This window comes from Sprattus sprattus, assembly GCF_963457725.1.
Source record: "Sprattus sprattus genome assembly, chromosome: 12".
In the NCBI taxonomy this organism is placed as follows: domain Eukaryota; kingdom Metazoa; phylum Chordata; class Actinopteri; order Clupeiformes; family Clupeidae; genus Sprattus; species Sprattus sprattus.
The window spans coordinates 25822379-25845033 of record NC_137910.1 but is presented as its reverse complement, the minus strand read 5'-3'; the positions used below and the strand labels follow the sequence as shown (position 1 = coordinate 25845033).

General features: G+C 41.3%; 1 protein-coding gene across 2 annotated transcripts; it reads left to right on the top strand.

Annotated features, from left to right (window-relative positions):
* The first annotated feature begins 3275 nt into the window (after positions 1-3275).
* On the top strand, positions 3276-14085 carry slc22a15 (solute carrier family 22 member 15). 2 transcript variants are annotated; one of them, XM_080848460.1, is made up of 12 exons: positions 3276-3382; positions 3766-3909; positions 6199-6331; positions 7555-7719; positions 7957-8086; positions 8278-8499; positions 8838-8978; positions 10948-11033; positions 11174-11282; positions 11388-11460; positions 12450-12608; positions 12835-14085. In XM_080848460.1, exons 1-12 carry the CDS (start codon positions 3299-3301, stop codon positions 12886-12888), a joined length of 1500 nt encoding a protein of 499 aa, XP_080704586.1. In that variant the 5' UTR covers positions 3276-3298; the 3' UTR covers positions 12889-14085. The 2 variants fall into 2 exon arrangements, with proteins under 2 accessions (XP_080704586.1, XP_080704587.1); XM_080848461.1 differs by lacking the exon at positions 12450-12608.
* Positions 14086-22655: the final 8570 nt, after the last annotated feature.

Below are 22655 nucleotides of genomic sequence, written 5' to 3'. Positions count from 1 at the left end.
TTTCTTCGTTCTGTGTATGTTTTTTAGATGTCAGGTTTTTATGTGTTTTATATTTGTACGCTCTAGCACACATTTCACATTCTTGTTTTACTGTTTACGGATAACAATGATTATGTTGGGTGTGAGAATGTTTGTTAGCATGGTAGCAGGGCCTATAAGGCATGTTTTTAACGTTAATGTCTGCGTCAATGGGAATGGAAGGTGAGCGCATGAAAGGATAGGATAGCTACGTACGTACGAGGCATATACTTTAGATTAGGACCATTTCAGGAACATAATACACTTGATCAAATAAATCAAATACATGTACTGGCAGCTGTTCTTTTGACATTCGTTTTATTTTTTAACTTAATGAAATAACTTTGCCTAATAAATCAAAATATCTGGTTTAAAAAAAATGGCAGTTATTGTTTCTTTGGCTTTGGTTACACTGTTTTGATTCCTATGTCCTTAACGGATTGCTGAATTCGTTGTCTTGGATGTCAGATTAATCAGATGTAAATGGAAAAATGAATCAGAAACCAATATATAACATAAACTGGTATCAAAGGCAGAAAACACCTGTGTGGGACAGGGATCTTGGTGGCAGGGGGGGCCGGATCCTAAAACAAGTTTGCAAAGTCCTGCAGTGTTTACATTTTTCTTATGGCCTTTTACAGTGGCAGGCGGCTTGAACCCTCTGGAGCTAGTGTCAGTTGCTAGCATGTCTCTCAGGGGTAAGGATTCTACACTCCACTGCATATCTCCCAGTCTCGCCCAGTGTCATTCTTAATAGTTCCCTTGGTAAACAAGGCTGAAGGATTTAAAAACCTAGTATCCCTGCTCTGTGAAAAACAAATCAGACCAAAGGCTGTAGTGCAAGCTCCACCCAGTGTAAGGCAGTACTTTCCTGTCATAGATGAGCCAGTTTTAAGGGCACATGTATAAGATACACACGGAAGGGTTCACAGAAGAGGGTCACCAATATAATCTGGAATTCAGTTTCATGATTGCTTGCCTGTAGGCTCTGGGGATGAAATAGCCACCACTGTTGAAGACTGTAGAGCACAAGACAAGATTCCTTAAACAGAAAATAATCCTTGTGAAGACAACTGGGCCTATAATGCTAGATGGGCTCTTAGTTGAATAGAGAATGACATTTCAGATATAAATGCACTCATCATGCCTTATTATTGTCTTTTTGAACTACTAGTATTACAGAATACATTTCCTGAGCCATCTAGCTATTACCAAGTCTATTCTTGTATTAACATGCTAGTCTCTTTTCTAGTCACTAGAAACCAGCTGGCACTGGGAGGGAAACATCATTTCATGAGTTTTTTGTTCAGTGTCTGGTAGGTCAGGTCTGGGGGGAGAAAATAAATGACATGTTGTGGAGACCTGAATAGAAACTGTTTTATTAAACCAAAGGCAATTAATGAAGGGAAAAATAACTTAAAAGGAAACTTTTAACCTAGACATAACCTTCAACCTTTATCTTTTTAAGGATTATTTTTTACAAAACGGATCAAAATCAGTAGTGTTGAGTTAGAATGCCACTGCCAGGCTCACTATGTTATTACAAGTGTCTGGCTGCAAAGATAGATCTGTGTCTTGTTTACCTCAATTACTGTAGAAAATGACTTTTTCTACAGAAACCGTCCCACAGTAAATAAACACAGGTCTATTTGTAGAGATCCTTTAAATGTTGTCAGACACTTATAATATTATGAGCTTTTCTGTGGGAGTTTACTTTGACGCGGATACTTTCCCCATAATACTTCATTGTATAGCCATTTAACAGTTGGAAGTTACAGCGTTCAAACTCCATATTGGACCAATTCGGACCAATTTATCGTTTTAGTCCCTGGAAAAATGTTTGACCCAAATTAATGGGTGAAGAAGGATATTATTTTGGTATGTTTACCTTGAGAAATACACCCGGAAGCAGCTTATTTCACCCCAAATTAAAAGGGTTGACCCAAACCCCACGGAAGAATGTTCCTTTCCTATTAATGCCATTGCACACCGAAATTGGCTGAAATTCACCTAGGGTAGGGAAATTCTCTGCCAGAATGTAATATTACAATACTGTCTCTGAGTTCTGTTCCACTAGCATCGAGAACCCACAAAAGGAAGTGAAACGAAATATCAGTTTGTCGTACCAAATTAAAAGTTCTCACAAGGAAAGCAGCGCTGTCTTTCGCATAATGTGTCCCTGTGTCGGGTGTTGTTGTTGTTATTCTCAATAAAATGCCAATACCATAACAATTAATATTTAAGGTATCTGTGGAATCACAAACATTGTTGTCTTTAATTACAAAGATAGTGTTTAGGCTAATTCACTTGAAAGATAAAATGGGTCTATGCTTGTAATGCTATTTTGCCCCTTTGACTGTTATCTTTTAAGTATTGTGTCGTGATGAGATACATCACTAATAAACGAATTTTTCTCAAAATGTAGGATGTATTGAACATATTCCACCTCACTTTTATTAAGACACAATCTTTTGTTTCATCAGTAGTGTATGGTGTGTATCGTATGTGTTTGCATTGAATATAATGGAATTTTGCCTGTTTGCTCAGCTATTTGCTTAGTACTGTGGCACACAGGATTCATGACTAACATACATTTCTCTTAATATTTGTGATGTTCTGAACATATTCCACAACTGTTTTAATTAGACACAATCCTTTGTTTAATCAGAGTGTTGGCTATACCACAATGTCCTCCCTTTGAGCACAATGCAATTGCAGTCCTATGATCAACATTTTTTAAGATATTGTGGTGTAGTCAATGATGAGATTCATCACTGCTTAACACACATTTTATTGATATTTAGGATGTTCTGATCATATTCCACCCCACTTTTATTGAGACACAAACACAATCCTTTGATTTATTAGAGTATGATGTGTATCATAATGTCTGCCTACTAAACATAATGCAATTTAGCATGTTTGGTTTATCAATGTTCTCTTATAGGTTTGTGAAATTAGTGAAATTAGACATTTTTTGTCAATTTTTTATTTTTTATTTGTTTGTTTGTTTTTGTTATCATGGCTATGCAATTCTGCCGTTTCTTAAATACTAAACCTGACTGATTAGCTTTATTTTGGTAAACATTGTTGTGTAAATGTGACCGGAAGTTGAGCCAGCTAATTGGACCATGGATGCTCACGGAACTTTACACTCTGACGAAACTCTGCTGGCTGCTGATCTTGACACACATAACAAAATTGCTTACCAGCCAAGCCATCCTCGTAGCACCCTCTCACGTCAGTGTGATGCCACATTGTTCTGAGCGCGCATCCTGTAATGGATTTAGAGGAGGCATTCCAAGTTGTTGGGGAGTTCGGCAAATATCAGAAACGTACAGTGACAGTGCTAACGTTGTTACAGGTGAGATATCGGTAGCTTGCTACCTGAGTTATACAGCAATGTATTACTAAATTAGTTCGTTAGCTAGCTAGGTGGCTAATTTAGCCGTTCTCAAAACAACGAAACGTCAGCTCAATTTTTGAGAATTTGGTGTAATGGTAGGTATCTTTAATCTGCAACTTCATATCATTCGGTAACGTGAACCTCGGAAGATTTTCTATGCAGCTATGTTATTTTTCAAATAGAGACACAATAATTGTGAGACGTGGACAACTTGCTTTACGTTATTTGCTTAGCAAGTCTGTATTGGTAACTAAACTCTGGCGTGAGTCGCTCGCCGGCGACACTGGTCTTTATTATTTGACTTGCAAACCAGACATGATGCAAATTTTGTAATCTTGCAGATTTATATGGCATGCCAGTCCATGCTGATAGTCTTGATAGGAGCAGTGCCGAAGTTCAGTACGGAGAGACTGGAGGATCTGGATGGCGAAGAACTAAGCAGCCAAGTAACATTCACTGAAGACATCAGTTCTATTGTTACAGAGGTATGGGGCGTTACCTTCATCCAAGAACTTTTAGATGAAGTGTGGAAAACGTGTTGCTTTTTTAATTATGCTAAGAGTTTTGAAAGAAGTGAGGCCATGAGAATTTTAGATTTGCTTCCGAATTTTTTTCAAATGTTTGTGTACTGTACGCCTACATGTATGCATTTTATTTTGACAGAAACAACATATCATCTTTCATTGAAAACTACCAATATTAGTGAAAAAATAGTCCTGTGTACCATGATAAGCCTCACCAGGCCGAATCAGGTCCTCTTGGAAGTTGGTGCGCAGTTGATAGAAGTCATTATCTTCCTCATCATCACGGAGGTATTCACCACAATGAATACAACATGCCTCATAACCATATTAGGTCATTGCAGCGTGATCGTTGCAGTCATGATCTTTCACATGTACCTGTTCTACAGATGGCTTGCTGATGTCATCTGTCATTGGATGTCAAGGAATAAAGAGGGAAACATGTATCCCCCAGTAAATGGTCTACGTACTAAACTTAATCCACAAGTGTCCTGTACATCATCAAAGACTTCAGCTAGCTGTTCCTTTATGGCTTGCTGAGTTTCTTCTTTGAAAAAGACGAGTCTCCATTGACCACATTCAGCACACTGAACCATAGTGTCTGTTGCACTGATGGTGAGAAGGGAATCTTCTTCCTTTCTGACTTTGGTCTTACCCACTTGCCTGTTCTCTCCTGAAGAAAAGATGTAGTCATGGATTCAATGTGTGTAGATTCAAGGGGATCAGAAGGTGAGGAAGTCTAGACGAAAAGATACAAATATGTGAATTGCTTGCATCATGTGTCACAGTTGTATAGGGCTTGTAGTGGTCGTCATCACCCGACACAGGGGAAGGTAAAGAGCCAACCTCTCTGCGTCTGTCATCTCAGAGTGGCCTGAAACCAAAACTATGTCTACAATGTGAAACAAGTGAATAAGGAGCAGATGCAAACGGAAGGCCTGTGAAAGCCACACGTGCCACAAGGGAAACACATGAACTTAAGAGCCCGTTTTAGATCACCTACCTGCAGATGGTGCACTCAGCAACTCCATATTTCCATGTTTCGTTTCACAATAATGCTCTGCTTTTGTCTTGTTGTGTTCTAAATTCAGTGCACTCATTTCCTTCACAGAGGTGCACCTTCACCCCTCCCTAAAGTAGCGCCGCTGCTGAAATTACACAAGATTAAATAGAAGTGACGAAACATTCGTTAGCAAGCTAAATATATTCTAGTTGATTGTTACAGGCCTAATCTATGGGGTAAAAAAAACTGAGGCCAGACATAAGTTAATTAAGGGAGAAGAAGACTCGTGGTGGAGTTGGAATATTAATGTTGAATTTAAACTGTACTCATGCACGCTTCAGTGTCCAAATCTGACGAGAGACAGTGCTTGTACAGAGAAGAGCTATCCACTTTCTTAGCCCTGTTCAAGACACTATAACTTTTTCTCAGTTAAAGTAGCATACCAGTTTACAGCCTAGCCTAAAAGGTTAATCCCAGACGAAGCGTTAAAATCTGATCTGATCTGCCATACATAATCGGTTTAAGTATGAAATGCTGGCAGTTTTATTTACCTCATGAAGCCTTCTTCATCGTTGGCCTATAGTACTTATCTTTTCAACTGAATATGAAAAATGGGGGGGGATTATTTTAAATAACACTTGTTTGTACATGTTAGTCTATTGACTATTTCTAATAAGGAAAGACGACAAAATAAAGGTCCATATATTACTACTACTTATAAAGTAAAATTCACCCCAGTGTAAAATTTACCCCAGTGTCCAGCGTCGCAGGCTCTGGTCCTCGTACACAACCACGCTGCTGAAAAACATCTTAGGGGAAACCCTGAATTAGTAATCGTGTTAAATAATCGCGATCTCAATATTGATCAAAGTAATCGTGATTATGATTTTTCTAAGTAATACTCCTTTACACAGAGGTGACTTAAAAAATGCACTGGTTGTTAGAGTGGAAGGACCAATCTCATCAAGGGATAGAATTAGCCGGCTACATGTGAAGTCCGCTCATTCAATAGCCTTTTACTGCTTAACAATAGAATTGATACATACATTATACACTATTGCTGTGCAAAGATTGGAGCTTTCTGGCAGTAACTGGCAGGAGGTTTTTGAGCCCACAGGTGGTGGCCACAAATCTAAAATGTTCATTCTCCTGTCCTTAGGTTATTGGGTAATTTGATATTTATGCACAGCCTGATTGACCAATTGTTGTTTGATTATGCACAAGACTGATACAGATGTATTCTTTTCCAGTGGCACCTGATTCAACATCAAGCCTATAAAGTCAGCCTAGCCGGCTCTCTGTTTTTTGCGGGGGTGCTGATTGGCAATGTGTTCTTTGGACCTCTTTCAGACAGGATTGGAAGGAAACCTGTCTTTTTGTCAGGTAAAGAAAAAGCACACCCATCCACTCAGAAACAGGTCAAATGGGGAAACGAAACCCAAAGTAGGTAGAAATATGTCGGCAGTGGAAGTTGACTTGTAGGCGGTGTAGAAGTGTGCCATACTTTAGTTATACAAATCTCTGGATGATAAGGTTATAAGAGATTACCAAATCAGCAAAAATAAACACTATTATTATAACAAGAATTCCAGCTCTCAGCTCCACTTCGTGTCAGTTTTATGGAAGGCCCCATAAACATTTTATCATTGGTAGTATATTTAAGCAATAAGCCCCAAGAGGCCGTGGTTTGCCTAAAAAGGGGAGTGCCTAAAACCCACTTACCTTTTCTAAAACTGTCACTACAAATATTTGATATGGTTTCATTAAATAAAAACAATTCAATTTAATAAACAATAGTTTAATGATAAACTGTCATGTCATGCTGCGCGTCGGGGTGTTGTTCGCCCCGTCGGGAATTATTTTTGGAGAATGACCGACGGACAATACATTATCCCGCTTATTACACGGTTACTTGCCAAAAACGATAGAAGACATTCCTCCAACATACCTCTTTTTAATGATTTAGTTGCCGTTTCATGAGTCCCGTTTAGAAATAAATAGTTCTTCAAGCAAAAAGAACTTTGAAGTTTCAGGTGTTGCATAGCAACCCATTACTTGCTGACTTCAAATTACTGTCTACTGTTGCGTTAAAATGACTGGACTTCTGGCGGAATGATATGAAAGATGTGAATTAGAAGTACAAAACCCGTTGCCAATGACAATGGACATTATCTTTTCGCAGCGGTATGTTAGCAGGAATTAATGTGACCTATGACGTAGGGATGGCCCCTTCAAATCAACGGTACTTTTTGGAACATTCTGAAGAGCCGTATAATAAGGAATGTTATCATAGAATGTTAACAACTTGTAAGGTTATTCTGGATTTTACAACGGCTTTTAGCCAATCACAATCAAGGATTTGAACAATCAGAGTACTGAACGTTGTTTTGGTTAAATCTTCTGCTGGAGGAATAAACACATGATGATTGTGTAGTCACCCCATATTTGTACACACTGGGGATGTAAAAAAAAAAAAAAAACGATCCATAGTTGAAGTCAGTTGCATCATTTCTGGGTTCTGTGTCCCTAAGCAAAATGTGTTTAAATGCCTGATTCTAATGGAATGAGTCCCGTTCCCTCTCTTTATGTGCTCTCTGCGTCCTCAGCCTTGTTCTTTGAGGTGCTGTTTGGCTATGTCAGCGCCCTGGCCCCCAGCTATGAAGTGTTTGCCCTGTCCCGTCTGCTGGTGGGACTCATGAATGGAGGGATGGCACTGGTCTGTTTTGTTCTGACTCAGGAGTATGTGGGCAAGTCCTACTGGGCCATGACAGGTGATGCTCACAAGACCGACTCCTTTGGATTTCTTGTTGAACTGCTCAGAAATGTCAGTGTTTCAAACTGTGTTGTTTAGGAGGAGGAGGGTAATCACTGCATTCAGTAGTATTTGTTTTTACATCTATTGACAGTATTAATTGATCTATAGTCCACTGCAGTCTTCCAGAGTAGCTGTACCTATGAGATTATGGATTAACATCGATCTTTTTCTTTTGGTTTTGCTCTTTTTTTAGGAACATTGACCAACATGACCTTTGCTGTGGGAATTGCCTTGTTTGCCGTCTCTGGCTACTACATCAGGCCATGGCGTAGTCTGGCCACCGCTGCTAACTCTCCTGGGGTTCTCCTCTTCCTGCTATGCGTGTATGTTCAGTCACCTGCTCTGGAAGTAAAAAAAACTCAGAACTATTTCAGTTGATCTTTTCAAAGTATGCACGTACTGCTTGTATTGCATGGGCTAATGTTGAAGACACTGAAAGTAAATTATTTTATACATGATTTGCCTGGCCATTACTGGGAGAGTGAGACACAACTGTCTATCGTCTCTCCTCCAGGACTCTTCCAGAGTCGCCTCGCTGGCTGTACTCCCGTGGGAAAACGCAGCAGGCGGAGGAGGTTCTACAGGACCTGGCCCAGAGGAACGGCAATGGAAGACCCATACTGAAGCTCCGGCGGCCCCCTGGTCTGGACCGCCCCAATGGCTCCAACACAGGCCTGTCTAACCTCATCACCCACCCAGTGTTGCGCTGGAGGACCTTGGTGCTCATGTATGTGTGGTGAGTATGGACACTATCCCTCATGTATGTGTGGTGAGTATGCACACTATCGCTCATGTATGTGTGGTGAGTATGGACAATATCCCTTATGTATGTATGTGTGGTGAGTATGGACACTATCCCTCAAGGAACCGCTTAGAGACATTAGATTTCTTTCAGGTTGGTTAACACTTGACTGGTAGTGACAATGACAGCCATCTTGCTGTACTTGATTTAGAACCAAAGTTCTTTACAGTTCTCTAGGGTTCAGAGAGAAAGCTAGTGCTAGATTACTGGCATGGAAGACAAAGGCCTAACCACACGCACGGCACCTTTTGTGTACTGTTTGTTATTCCCAGGTACGCATGCAGCCTGGTGTATTATGGGCTGACGTTGAATGCAAGTGAGGATACAGGAAACCGCTACTTCAACGTGGCCATGTATGGTCTAGTGGAGCTTCCGGCATACCCCATGTGCATATATTTTATCAACAAACAGTGGTATGTACACATCAGAGGAGGTTCTTCGATTGAGGAAACAGAGGAAGAACCTCCCCAAACTTTTTGAGAATGTATTTTTGTAATTGAACTGACTAAACTCCTTTAAAAATGCAGTTTAATATCAGTATTTAATACTATGCATATTATTATAATTTATTTCCCTGAGTTAAAATAACATTAGCACCCCCTATCGTAACAAGAAATTACTGCACGGAGGACGTCCTCCCTTTGGCTCCCATTGAGATCAATGGAATCTGTCTCTGATACTGGCGGTTCGTGGGGCTCATTCACTTACATTGCCCAGGGGAGGAAAGACCTCCCTAGCGTCTGAGTCTGTGCCAACATCACTTAACCAATAAACAAAGGATTTGTCGTTGGAGGGAGGGGATTAGACATTAATACCGAAAGAAGTTTCCCTCTTCAACCATTCTGCAGAAGGATAACACGTCACGCTTAAAGATTGTTGTAGAAAGATTGCAAATAAAGAGGATGTGCAATGGAGAACGAAGATATTGTTCATGTTTTATTGAATTGAACAAACTGTTTCATTCATTGAGCTACAGGGAGAGGGTTAGTATCAAAACAACAGGGAAACCTGTTCCAAAAATCCAAGTCACTAAACCCAATGGTATAACCGCTGCCGTATAATGCTAACTGGTATGCGAAATACTTATAGCTCACTGGTACCATAAAAAACAATCGGCTGTACTGTTTGTTTAAATCGTTCATACGCCTATTGTTAGTCTGACTGTTCACGTTCAGCTGACATTCTGAATGGAAATTGTTAATGAATGTTTCAGAACGCGATGTGTTTCGTATCTATTCTAATTAGCCTACTCACTTGGGCATTGGCCTCATACTAGGCTACTTTGAGTGATAGTGGTAATAATCTGGCATAATCTGAGCAGCAATTATAGGAAGTTTTTGTTTTTGCAATTTTAGAGAACAAAGGTAATTTACTCAGGGTTTGTACTTTTTCCATAGGCCTATTTGTTTAATATAAGCTTAAAGCATCTGCTAAGACAGACACATAGCCTAAACATAAAAATATATTTCTGTTTAATACTAAATTTATTCAAAGTCAGTCCACCCCTAAGTGATCAATGAACATTGACCAACATTCTGAAACATCCATTAACATCCACATTTGCTACAAACAATGTTAGGCTAACAGCCCATGTTAATAGTTCTGAAATAATGTTCTCTTACTTGTTGCCTTTGTTGCTTGTTGTTTAATATTGTGGAAAGGATGTAAGTGAATGATTCAGAGCATGATGCATTTTAAATGGCATCCCTTTTGGTCGTGTGTCTTAATTCTTCTTAAAACAATTGTAGCTGAAAATAAAATTAGTCAAATAATAACCAATAGCTTTAGTAATTGAGGGGAAAAATAGGCCAAATGGTAGGCCCAAAATTTAGAATTTAGTTTTTCAAATCAAGAGTAGGCCTGATTTGACTAATTGGCTTTGCATCCTTTCCTTCTGGCCTTGTCTAGTCCAAATACATGCTGCCCACCAGCTTTTTAAGTACAATGGTGCAACACTGGTGGCTTTGTATCAATTGTATCCCTGCCTGCTATTTTGTAGTACTGTAGTCCACAAAAACACCCTGAAACAACTTGTATCTCACATACTCACCAACGGAATAAGCAGGCAAATGGCAACCAGGCGCACAGTCCTTCCTCCCTCACTTTAAAAACCACCAGCCGCCACTGGTACACATACTACAATATCTCTTTCTCCACTTGTGTGGTTATACTCTGCACATGTCACGTCGTTGTCAAGAAAAGTTCAGTTGGCAACTGTAGTTACATAGTGAATTTCACTTCTGCTATGAAAATTATTTGTCTACCATTGTGATTTAAAATCATTTAGCTGTACATTAATGTTACAGATTAGTTTAAGGGGGATTTTTTTTCCTCAGATTAGTGATTTGAAAGCTGTATTTTCATTTTGTTTTCCATGATTAGGGCTGGGAGGAAAAAAACAATGGCAAGCTTTCTAGCCTGTGCGGGATTGTCTTGTTTATTAACAATGTTCATTCCAGCAAAATCAGGTAAGTAAGATTTTCTCCCAAGAAGACATGACCCAGACTTCCATGACGAGTAAATATATATGTACCTTAACTATAAAATATTATTGAGTGAACTGCTTTAGGCCTACAGTCTTTCAGCTAATGCTGTGCTCTCCCCACAGAATCCTGGTTTAATGCAACCACTTTAGCCTTGGTGGGCAAGCTGATGGTCAGTGCAGCCTTCAACATTGTGTATGTGTACACATCAGAGCTCTACCCCACTGTTATCAGGTACAGGCTGATGCTAGTGCTACTAACCACTGCTCTCAGAGCAGCACATGGGTTGCCATTTCCTGCTGGTGTGTTTATGCTGATGTAGACCTCTCCTCTGCACAGGAATGCTGGGCTGGGAGTGTGCTCCATGTCCTGCAGGGTTGGGGGGATTCTGGCACCCTTTGTGCCTTCGTTGGTGAGTGCATGTGCATGGATGCAGTCCAAGTTTCCAAGAGTGATTATGGCACCCGTACTAATGAGCACTGTGTTAATGTTCAATTACAATGGGAAATTGAGTCCGGAAATTAGACACACATTAGAAACATTAGACACAGATTAGTCACTCATTAGAACCACATTAGACACAAATACATACATGAATGTCAGTCCCCTAGTTAAAATATAGCATTTATATATTTCTGATTGAAGGTAATTCAATTGTATGATAACTTAACTGAAGTAGTCGAGCACTGCAGTCCCATGCCCACATCCAGGGCTGAGGTGCCCTTGAGCAAGGCACTTAACCCCAATCACTGCTCCCCGGGCGCTCAAAAGCAGCACACTGCTCCGGGTTAGTGTGCTTCACTGTGTGCTTCACTGTGTGTATCACTACCCTGGATGGGTAAAATGCAGAGATAAAATTCAGAGTGTGTGTGTGTGTGTCACTATCTCTGCCATAAAAATAGTCACTAGGCACTAGGGCTCATTTTATTTCATTTTATTTCATTTTATTTCATTTCATTTCATTCATTTACAGACTTATGTTGAACCAGCCATGAGTAGCCAAAAGTAGCAGACATGTGATCTGGGGGCAACTAGAATGGCACTCAGGAGAGCACATACAGCATTTTGCCCTTGGTGGAGGTATCTTGCAACATGAGCAAAAGCTAAACAAAATGTGTGAAGGCGTCCTATGAGTCAGATCCGCTCTAAAAAGCAGAAGGTCATTGGCCCCTTGCAACACTCGTCCACCATTTTTAATCAAAAACAACCAAGTCCATTGTTGCGTAACCCTGCTAACAAACCATCCCACTAACCAACAAGCAAGCGGACACGGGTGAAAACATAACCTCCTTGATGGTGGTCATTCAAAAAAAGGTGTTTAGGGAGGAAGGGAAGGAAGCCTTAGTCATGTGATGCACAGTGATTATTCCCCCCTCACATCTAGCGGCTGGTGTCTTTCAGAGAGTGCTGCATGTGTCCATGCCCTTCATGGTGTTCTGCCTGAGTGGCCTCTCCGCCAGCTGTCTGTGCCTCCTCCTCCCAGAGACACTCAACAAACCCATGGCTGAGACGCTGGAGGAGCTGAGCAACCCCACTTACCAACGCATCGTGGAGACAAAGGTGTGCTACTATCCGCCCGCTAGCTCATCCTCACCACAGCTTGGCTGCTCATTGTGATGGTTCATTAGCCAGTCTGTAGCATGGCTGTCTGTTGCATGTGGCTGTGTTCCTGCATCTGGTTTAAGTCCATTAGCAGAGTGTTTGTGAGGAGATAGGAGCCATGCATGGTGATCCAGGCCTCACGCGTCTGAATAAAGTGTTGTGGTTGTTTTGTGTGTTTGAACAGGTGCACCTACTGGAGGACGAGGAAGTGAAACCAAAGCACAAACTAAATGAATGACCAATCTGGAGACCAAAGCCAGAGGGGGAGAGGTGAAGCTCAGGTCGTGGGACTGACGTGCGCAACGCTGGCCTGAGCTCGCCAATGGTGCTCCCCGTCTGCCCCACACACCGGACCCAACACCCCAACACCCTTGACCCCAACACCCCACACCCCACACACCGGACCCCATACCCCGGACCCAACACCCCAACACCCCACACCCCACACCCCTGACCCCAGCCTGACCAGCACTGCCTGCAGCCTCCACACAAGCACACAGAAGCAGTTTCAGAAACCCTCCACGCTGAATGCCAGCAAGGCGCCACATTTCCGCAAAGGCTTGGAAGGGAAATTCCAGGGTTGTGCTTGCCGAGGTGAATTCTGGGATTAGAGTGATCACGGCTGCTGTGGGTGAGTGGCAGCCTCTTCACAACAAGAAACAGGAGGTGGAAAGAAGGATTTAGTTTCATCGTGTGATGTGATTTATTCTTTGCTCAGTGTCATTCCAAACATAACGTGCCATCTCGGGGCATGAACTTCAGTCTATTCAGAGAATGACTCCAAGCCTTTTGCTCTTCACAAAGGGAAGTGCATAGTGCATAGCCCAGGACCAAACTATTCCTGGGGAAATCCCCAAATATTTTCTTTTTCTGTTCCAATCAGGTCACTCCTGTGATTCTGCTTCCTACCATTATCTTCTTTTCTACCGATGACTTTACGTTGGTTCAGTAGCTCCTTGGGAGCTGATTTTGTATTGTTGTGCCTTTTTTTACAAGGTCATACATTTATAACCATTAGTATTTAGTGTTCACGACAGTGCAACAGGTGTTTAAAAAGTGTCAATTGAGTGTCAGCTAAAACAAAATGGCAATTTAACTGTCTCTAGTTTTAGTAGCTTGTTGCTTTAGGTGTTGCCTTTAATGGGTGGCTAGTCAGCCTTGTTTCTCAGTAGGTCATCTAATGCTGCATTCAGTGATTAGGATTAAGCTTCAGTGACTTATTGAAGTTGTTTTTTCTGAAGGTCATTTTGGTCTCTGTTTATATCCCTCTATAGGGACATTTTATAGCAATCAGGTTGGGAGAATACAGTATTAAATGTCGTGCATCTCTGTGAATCCTCAATTTTCAGAGGAGCTGTTATTGCAAAATGGTGAATATGGGTAATACTTCTGAAATATATAATAATAATAAAATACTTGATTTGTTTAGAAGGTTTATTTGTGAGTGCAGTGGCTCTTTGTGGTCACTAGGTGGCACTGCCTCGAGAAAGTGCTGTGGTTTGAACCTGGCTCCCCTTTGACCCTCTCCCCTGACAGTAGCAGTGAAGTGATGTCAGCATTGACGCAGGTGAGCGAGGCACAGGTAAACCACAGGTTCCAGAAGCTGAGACATCAAAGGGCTCGAGCACAAGATGTAACCACGCAAATGTGTTTTTGTTTTTTCTCCACCTTCCATTGGATTTAATGACAGCCTATGGCAGAGTTGGCTCAGGCACCTGGCAGAGCTGGTAGGCTGAAGGAGACCGGGGGGAAGAGTTTAAACTGTAATCACTGTTTTGATTATAAGCCTCTGTCTCCCAGCAATGGCTGACGGCACAGAAATCCCCTCCACGAAATAGATAAACAGCAGAAAGTGATGTGGTCTTCTCTGCAGAGAGTTAACCGTGTCTTATTTGTGGCTGATTTGAGGTGTTGTTTTACACGGTCTCTAAGGAATGTGTTTATTGGGTAATAGAACACATTGATTGATTTTGAAATGTCATGAGTTTTAATAACAATAGCTCAGGCAACAAAGTCTGAAGAATGTTTTCCAAGTTCTGAATTCTATAAATGATACTCAATAAATGAAGTTTCATCATATGGCTTCAATGTTTGGCCCTTAGATTTGGTAGAACCGGTTAGCAAGTTCTTTCACCATAGAAAAACTCTTTCAGTTTCTCCTTCAAAATCCCTTAAAATGTATAATACCAGTTCCATAGCCACTTCAATCTCAGGCCGTCTTAGTACTGTGGAACCATTTCTGGGTAAAGGACTCTAGAGTGGAAGGAACTCTGACATTCTCAATTTCTTTCTAATATCGACCGTTTCACAAGAGTAGGTGTGTTTTTTTTAATATGCAATTTGAAATAATTTCACGAGAATATACAGTTTTGCTAATTCACAAGGTATATGGGCAGTGACTAGTTGTGCTCACTTTCACAATGAATTTGTCAGTGGTTTATGTAAGTCATTTCCTGTGAAAAAAAAAAAATGTACATATTGTATTCAACTCTGCCAATAGGGGGAAAGTGCCAGTGTCTTTAACAGAGAAACCCTACAGGCCCTCTACGTGATGCTTGGAGCTGCTTAGTAATATTCCTACAGTGTTAAGACTGTAACCTCCCAGAATGATGCCATATCCTCTTGAGAGACTCCAGGGCATGACTGAGCCAGAGGAGAATGCACTGACACATAAACTTTATTGGATACCATGAAGTTCATGATCAGGTCAAGTTTATGCGGGTGATACAAGAGAAGGGACTAGAAACGGAACTGTCTCTGAATGAATGAATGAATGTAAGGTAGTTATCGTGGCTAATGTTCAAGGAATTTCTTGCCGATTCATAAAATGAGGGTGGACAGGTTTGTCGTTAATGTGACCAGACCAGCCAGGTAGTGGAGACCAGGAGAGAATTCCTTCATGGGAGGTTTTTAAAAGATTTGTTCCACCTTTTTATTTCCCCCAGGCTAGTTTTCACTGAGCTTGCACAGTGGGAGATGTGAATATGCATATAAATAGTAAATATAGTACGTCAGAGTCTGCTAGATGAACAAATGATGATTGTAAAATCACAAGTAATTCAAATGCTGTATTACTGCATATTTTATTGTCATTATCCAGTAAGTGGGTAGGTGAAATGATGAATATAAATGCTTTTCTCTCCATCCTTACTTAACTACTGGTTTTAGCTTTGCTACATCTTTACTCGCTTTGGTAGCATAGAAGAATTTCTTAAAAACCTGGACTATTTTAGACGAAAGTCATTTGTCTGCTGTTCATCCAGATATTGGAAGAAAAGGGCAGAGACACAAGATATCATGTGTCTGCACAGCCTGACAAGTATGATTGGAAATAGAAGCAACCACTGACAAATTTGCAAAACTTTTGTTTCTTGTGCACTCCTCTTAATATTTAAATCACATTAACAGAATTATTTTTTATAGACAAACTGATGAGAACATTTGGTACATAGTAATGGAAAATGGCAGCCTCTGGCACACTCAGTCACTTTAATGTTCCGGCCAAACTTCTGTGCTTATGTGTGGAAGTGTGCTGAAAGATTTGTGGTAGCCAGACCAACATAATTCACCCTTGGTTAGAGAACACCTCATAAATCATGGAACGTGACATCAGGAAGCACAGAGGTCTCCTGCAATCTCCTAAGGGTCACCAATGCTAAACATAAAAACAAGAACACTCCTATTAGTGAAGGAGTGGAAAAGTGCTTGTCAGACATCTTTTTTTCTCACTTTCTTTCTTTCTTTCTCTGTCTCTCTGTCTCTCTCCCTCTCTCTCTGTGTATGTGTGTGTGCGCGCGCGCACATGTTAAAACTGCTTGGGGCAAACAGACACACTATAATTCATTCAGACATTGGATATGACCTGTTTCTGAGGAGTTAAATGGATAGCACACCGAAAGAGCCAAAGATGGAGCATTCGAAACGGAGGTGTAAGTCTAAGCATATGCTGCACTCAACATCATGTGTGGGATTTCCATGAGGCTAAGAGGGAGAGATTGGGGGCAGATATGGAGGAAGCGAGAGCATTACCTCCCTACCAAGTGGGTGTCTGCTGTAGTGCAAAGTGCGTTGTGTCATTGGTGCAATAAAAGCAGCAAGAGAGCTTTAAAAGGCAGGGGGGTGGAGAAGCCTGGAGATGGAGAGGAGAGAGTGAGTGAGTGAGTGTAAAATGGGATGTAGTCCAGCATTTTTTCTATTCAGCCGTTTCCTGTTATTCCAAACACCCATGCAACAGGTGTACAATCTGACTCATATCCCAGCATATCCATCATGGAAGGTCAGCCAAAGTTTATCCCAAGATGGTGATCTTTTTTCTCAATTATACTGTCCAAAGATACCACACTATACATTCAATAGTACTAGTAGTTACAGTAACTAACTAGTTAGTTAGTAGTAACACTTACTGTTACAGTGTGTTTGATGTGTATATATAATGTGTACACAGCAGTTTTCCCCTGGATTGATATATATATATATGTCTGTAGGGCTTTTCTTTTTCAAACACATTTACTATCCATTACAGAGACTCTTTACTCAGTGGTGCTCCCTGTCTCTTCACCTGTACCATGTAGGAGAGGACCAAATTAACTCTACTGCTTCCTTTCTTGTGATATGTTGTACATGTTGACAATAAGTGTGATAACAATTAACGAGCACCTGGATGAAGACACTTGGCCGCCTGAGACTAGTTGGGGGTGAAAGGTCACAGTGGTGTGGAGTTGTGCCACGTTCAGGTTCAGAGCATGGTGTGAGAAGCCGAGAGGGGGAATTGTAGTTCACTACCAAGTTTTCCCTCCACTTTGAGGTCACCAGATGCCACAGCAATTCTGGCAGGCAGAGCAGGCTGGATCTCCTCCTTCAGGCAGACAGGTTCAAGTGCAGTTCATGGGGGAGAGACGAGAGAGAAGAGAACATGGAGTTGGAGTCCAGATGAGCCCCGGCAGGACTCGTATCTATATCATGGTGCACTCTCACTCCAGTGTGAAATGAAGGTATTTGAGACGAGAGACTTGAATGTACTTGCATTAACCGGGGGGGAAAATGGATATAGGTCTCTTGAAAGCCCCCTCCAGAGGCAGCACTTGTCTGTCTGATGGGAGCGATGCTGGGAGACTGCTGTGTTTATGTGTCTACTGGCCTGATTGAAGTGAATGGAAAAACAGGTTCTCACAAAGACGAAAGGCATTCCAGTCCAACACAGAAATATTCATGTCCTGGTTTGACAACATGATCGCTCCTTCTGCCAACACCAATTATACTAGTACTGAAGAAAGTACACTCTATTCAAATATTTGAACACTAGCATATCACTGCTGAACTGCTCACCACAAGAAAATCACCTTTGAGAAGTGGCAATATTGTGATAATGCACTGAAGCTGGCATCTCTTCTCTAAAGTGAGCCTGATTAAACTCTTGACAGGGACGCTGTCACTCATCTTATCAGTCGAGCCTGAAAAGCTGTGTCAGACTAATGAAAAATGTTGCATCCACATTTTTTACCTGCTCCTATCCAGATCCACCCCAGGCAAGTGTGTGTGTGTGTGTGTGTTTTACCCTTATAGGGAACCTCAGATAGAAGTTTTCTCTTAATCTGTCATCCACCATGTTAAATGAGATGAGATGAGATGGGTGACCAATGCAATCCCAAATACAATGGTTCACTCTTAATTCATAGGTCAAAGGTTGTGCGTGTTCATCCATGCTTTGGAAGTGAGATCTCCCCTGACAGGACAGAATGAGGTGTACTATGCCTGCTGAAACACGATCTTTTTTCTCCATAAGAATCCTCTCTTTGGGCAAAGTACTTTCTAAAGTTATGCTTACAAACATTGCAAACAGATAATTTCTCCCTCACTGAGCAAGAGGAATATGGTGCATTTGAATGGAATTATGGGGAGCTCGTTTATACATCATGGCTATCTGATTGTTCCTTCTATTCTTGGTAGGTTTCTGTTATAGGAAGGTGAAGTAAGAACAGAATGCAGGCCTTCATGGAATGTATGGTTGTAGTTTTAGAGGCTATCCTGTAAGCATATGTGAAAAAGACACAGGCTTTCATGGAATGTATGGTGGTAGTTTTAGAGGCTATCCTGTAAGCATATGTGAAAAAGACACAGGCTTTCATGGAATGTATGGTGGTAGTTTTAGAGGCTATCCTGTAAGCATATGTGAAAAAGACACAGGCTTTCATGGAATGTATGGTGGTAGTTTAAGAGGATATCCAGTAAGCAGATGTGAATAAGACACAGCTTTGGAAGACCATGATAGGAGTGAAAAACGGATGTACGTTTTGATTGACCCTGTCTGACCTTGACATAAGACTGCAGCACTTGCAGAAAGTACACATCGCAAGCGTCATGAAAGAAATAGAGCCCCAATAATTGCAATAATAGGTTTATAATCAGTCATAATTTAGGATTCACATTTAAGTAGTGTACACATACAGAAAAGAAAAAGAAAAAAATAAACCACAACTGCAATCAGTAAAATGGCATCTTAAGTTAAGTGTTAATGGTTAAGTGTTAATGGTTAAGTGTTAATGGTTGAACTACATAATCACATAATCCCACACAAAGCGTGTGTGAAGGAGACACAGAACAGCAAGGATGTAACATGACAGTGATGGGGGGGATGACAAAGAAAGATTTCTCTCCTGTGGCGTGTATATGGTGACCTGAAGAGAGAAAGAAGAAGAGTGTGGAGCAGAACTGCTGAGGTCTGAGATAATGATCAGGCCTGTCAGACAACATCTGCTCCCGCCACATTCCTACACACACACCCGGTGAGGACAAGCTGGAACCACCACCAGAGTTCATGACTGACAAATAGCCCCTGGCAGCTCTCTTAACTCATACTCACACACACACACACACACACACACACACTCACACACACACACTCACAAGAATGTATGCGCTAAAATAAGGAACTGTGCAAACACAAAGAGAAATTATGTTCTACCCAGCAAACTGCACAAGACAGTGCATAGGATCAGATTGATCAGTAAGTGACTGATGTGTGTTGTTTGTGAGAGTCCCCCTCCTTTCTGTCTACTGGGCTCTGGTTTCACCTCAGATTACCTGCTTTCTCTGCTCACAGTAGACGTAGCCATTCTGCCTTCATCGCCCCATCCTCCTGCCCGCCCGCCTCCTGACAAGGTACACCCCATTGCCAGTCTCTGCCAATTCATTAGAACTTCCTCCAAAAATGTTTCATACAGTATGTACGAGTATGCACAACACTTGCTGACTAGGTCACCTGCACACATGCAAATATGCATGAGTGCGTGTGTGTGTGTGTGCGCGCATATATATATTTATATACTGTATATATATACACATATATACACACATATTATAGATTGTACACATACTTCAGTGCTGCAGCTGCTGCTTTTGCATTTTTCATTGTTGCTGTTTTATTGTTTAACATTGAGGAGGAAAAGCAGTATAAGAAACAGAGAAGTTTTAGAAATTCAGGTTGAGGTCAAATGAAAAGCACTTCAGGGGAAAAGAGGGTGTGAAGACGGTAGAAGACAGGAGTTTGGTGAACTGGCTAAAGATTGGAGAGCCCTCAGAATTCTTCAATGTGTAAATGTGTAGAGGATATATTTACAGCCTTGAGTCATAATAAGATAGAACATTTGATCCCAGAGACTCTTTTTGCAGAACTTCAAAACAGTGCTCATCCAGTTGCCTGCATGCTCACGTACAGGTATAAAGGTTTGTCATGTACTGAAAATGCAAATGAATCTTCAACAACTGACAAGGCTTTGTCCGTCTACAACCTCCATTCCTTTGATGGATTTGTAAATTCCATTCATGTACTTAATGCTCCAGGCCAGGTCCTGCCATCAGTTCTGTGTGTGTGTGTGTGTGTGTGTGTGTGTGTGTGTGTGTGTGTGTTTCCTTCCACACATTCCATTGTCAGTTTTGTGTTCATACGTAGGTCAGCTGGATCTGCTGGTGGCTCTCCTTGCTGTCTGAGTTTGGCTGGCCATGTGTAAACTTTGGGGTTGTGGCCCGTGTGTATTTTTGTAGAGATGGGGTGGCTGTCACCTCCTGACCCATAGCTGTCCAAACTAGCCACAGGCATAACTGGTTTCGGAATGAAAACAGAGGCACTTTGTTGTTCTGGCTAATTTCCTCTAATGCTTCTGCAAACTCATCAAAGTACACAACGTGTTTAACTTAATCAGTGGACCGTTTTCATACAACATGTTCATCTTGCCCTGTTTTTGGCTACATTGTGATGAAGCCTAACTTTTCAGTGGGATTTAAATGGCTCTTGCCTGGGCACTTAGAAGGATGACTATATTCATCTTTGGAAAAAGAACTAGGGAAAGGAAACATGTCTTCAGAAACACTCAAACACAGTAATGCTCGCTAAATCACAACACAAAAAAAATATATTTACGTAGAAAATGAATACACCCAGAGTTATTAAGATAGAGGATTGTATGACTCTATGCAAAACATAGAGTGCTTTACCCTGAAACACCTAGATTCTAGATCTTGCTATCTATTAGCATCAATAACCATCTTGCCTTTTCAGAACTCAAGTGGCTTGAAAGCAGAGTGTGTTCTATACGACCTCCACCAAAAAGCTTTTAGCTTCCCTGACTGACAGCTCGTCCCTTAAAATGTTCCAGTGTTCCATCATGCACACACGCATGCACAGTTAGGTGCAGATATTTTTAGATAATGTGGTGTGTATGTCTCAAGAGACAGCACTCTCTTCACCTGTGTGCTGAAAAGACTTTTCGGCTTTCACCTCCAAATGCAGAGAGAGAGAGAGAGAAAGAGAGAGAACGAGAGAACATACTATAGAATGTGACTGAGATGGAGGCTGAAACTTATATCAAGAGGTAGGGTAAACTGTACTAAAAATACGTATATTGTCTAGACCAAAAGGACTGGACAAACTTGTGTATACATTACATAAAATACAGAAAATGTGACCCATCATCACATTAAGGAAGAATATTGTTATCATTATTTTATCTTGACCATCATTAAGTCTAAATCAGTTGAGCAAATAATGCTTTAATATAAACATGTGCTAACTATGGCCTGAAGGTGGACAACAGGATAGAGTGGGCCTTGTCTTCTTTCTTAATAGGGTGTCCAGAGTCCAGTCCCATTTTGACCTATTATCTATTAAGAAAGTCTTCAGGAGAAGAACCTTGGCAAACATTTCCCCAACACATCCCCTGGTTCAGTGTAGCTGTCTGGCATCATCTGTGGCACAACCCACGGAAATTTTTGGCTGAAATGTCTATAGGTTCGTAAAAGTTTTACGTACATTGAGCTACATAGACGACATTGCAGTCTTTAAAAGTCCAATACCCAGTAGCAAGTTACAACACAAAACATAGTAGCCTAATGTAAAGAAAGGCACCCTTCTTTCTAAATGAAGGCAGCAAAACTTAAAACCATTCAAAAGGGGGATAGATATCTCACCTGTACCTATAGTGACATCTGAATTTGGCCAAATTATTTAAAAAGTTTGGAGGGCCAGGTGGAAGCGACCAGAGACAGGTGCGTTTATCCGCAGCGATTCATCAATGACAGCGGGCCTAGCGTCCAGGCGCGTATCAGACGGGGGGGATGAGTACGATGCATCCCCCTCACTTCTATTGGAAGGCCATTCCATCCCCTCCACTTTTGTTCGTCAAATGCTCACAAAAATCAGCTTTTGTATTAAAAAATAGTAAACGTTCGCCTGTTGTATGCAATTTAAAATGGTTGCTATGATTGCATCCCTTTGTATCAAATTATCACTCTGTAAATCCCAGCGCTATAATTGACGTTACGTAGACTAAACAGCTTGCGCAGCCTGCAGAAAGCGCTGGCAGCGGTGCTCCCGAGACCCGACTGCCTGAGAGCTCAGCGCGGTGATCGCGGTCATTCAAGCAGTTTGCTGTGCCTAACTGTTTGTGCTGCATACAGACTTGACGCTTTCAATGAAAAGGTAGAATTGAATCACTGTTTTAGATCAGCATC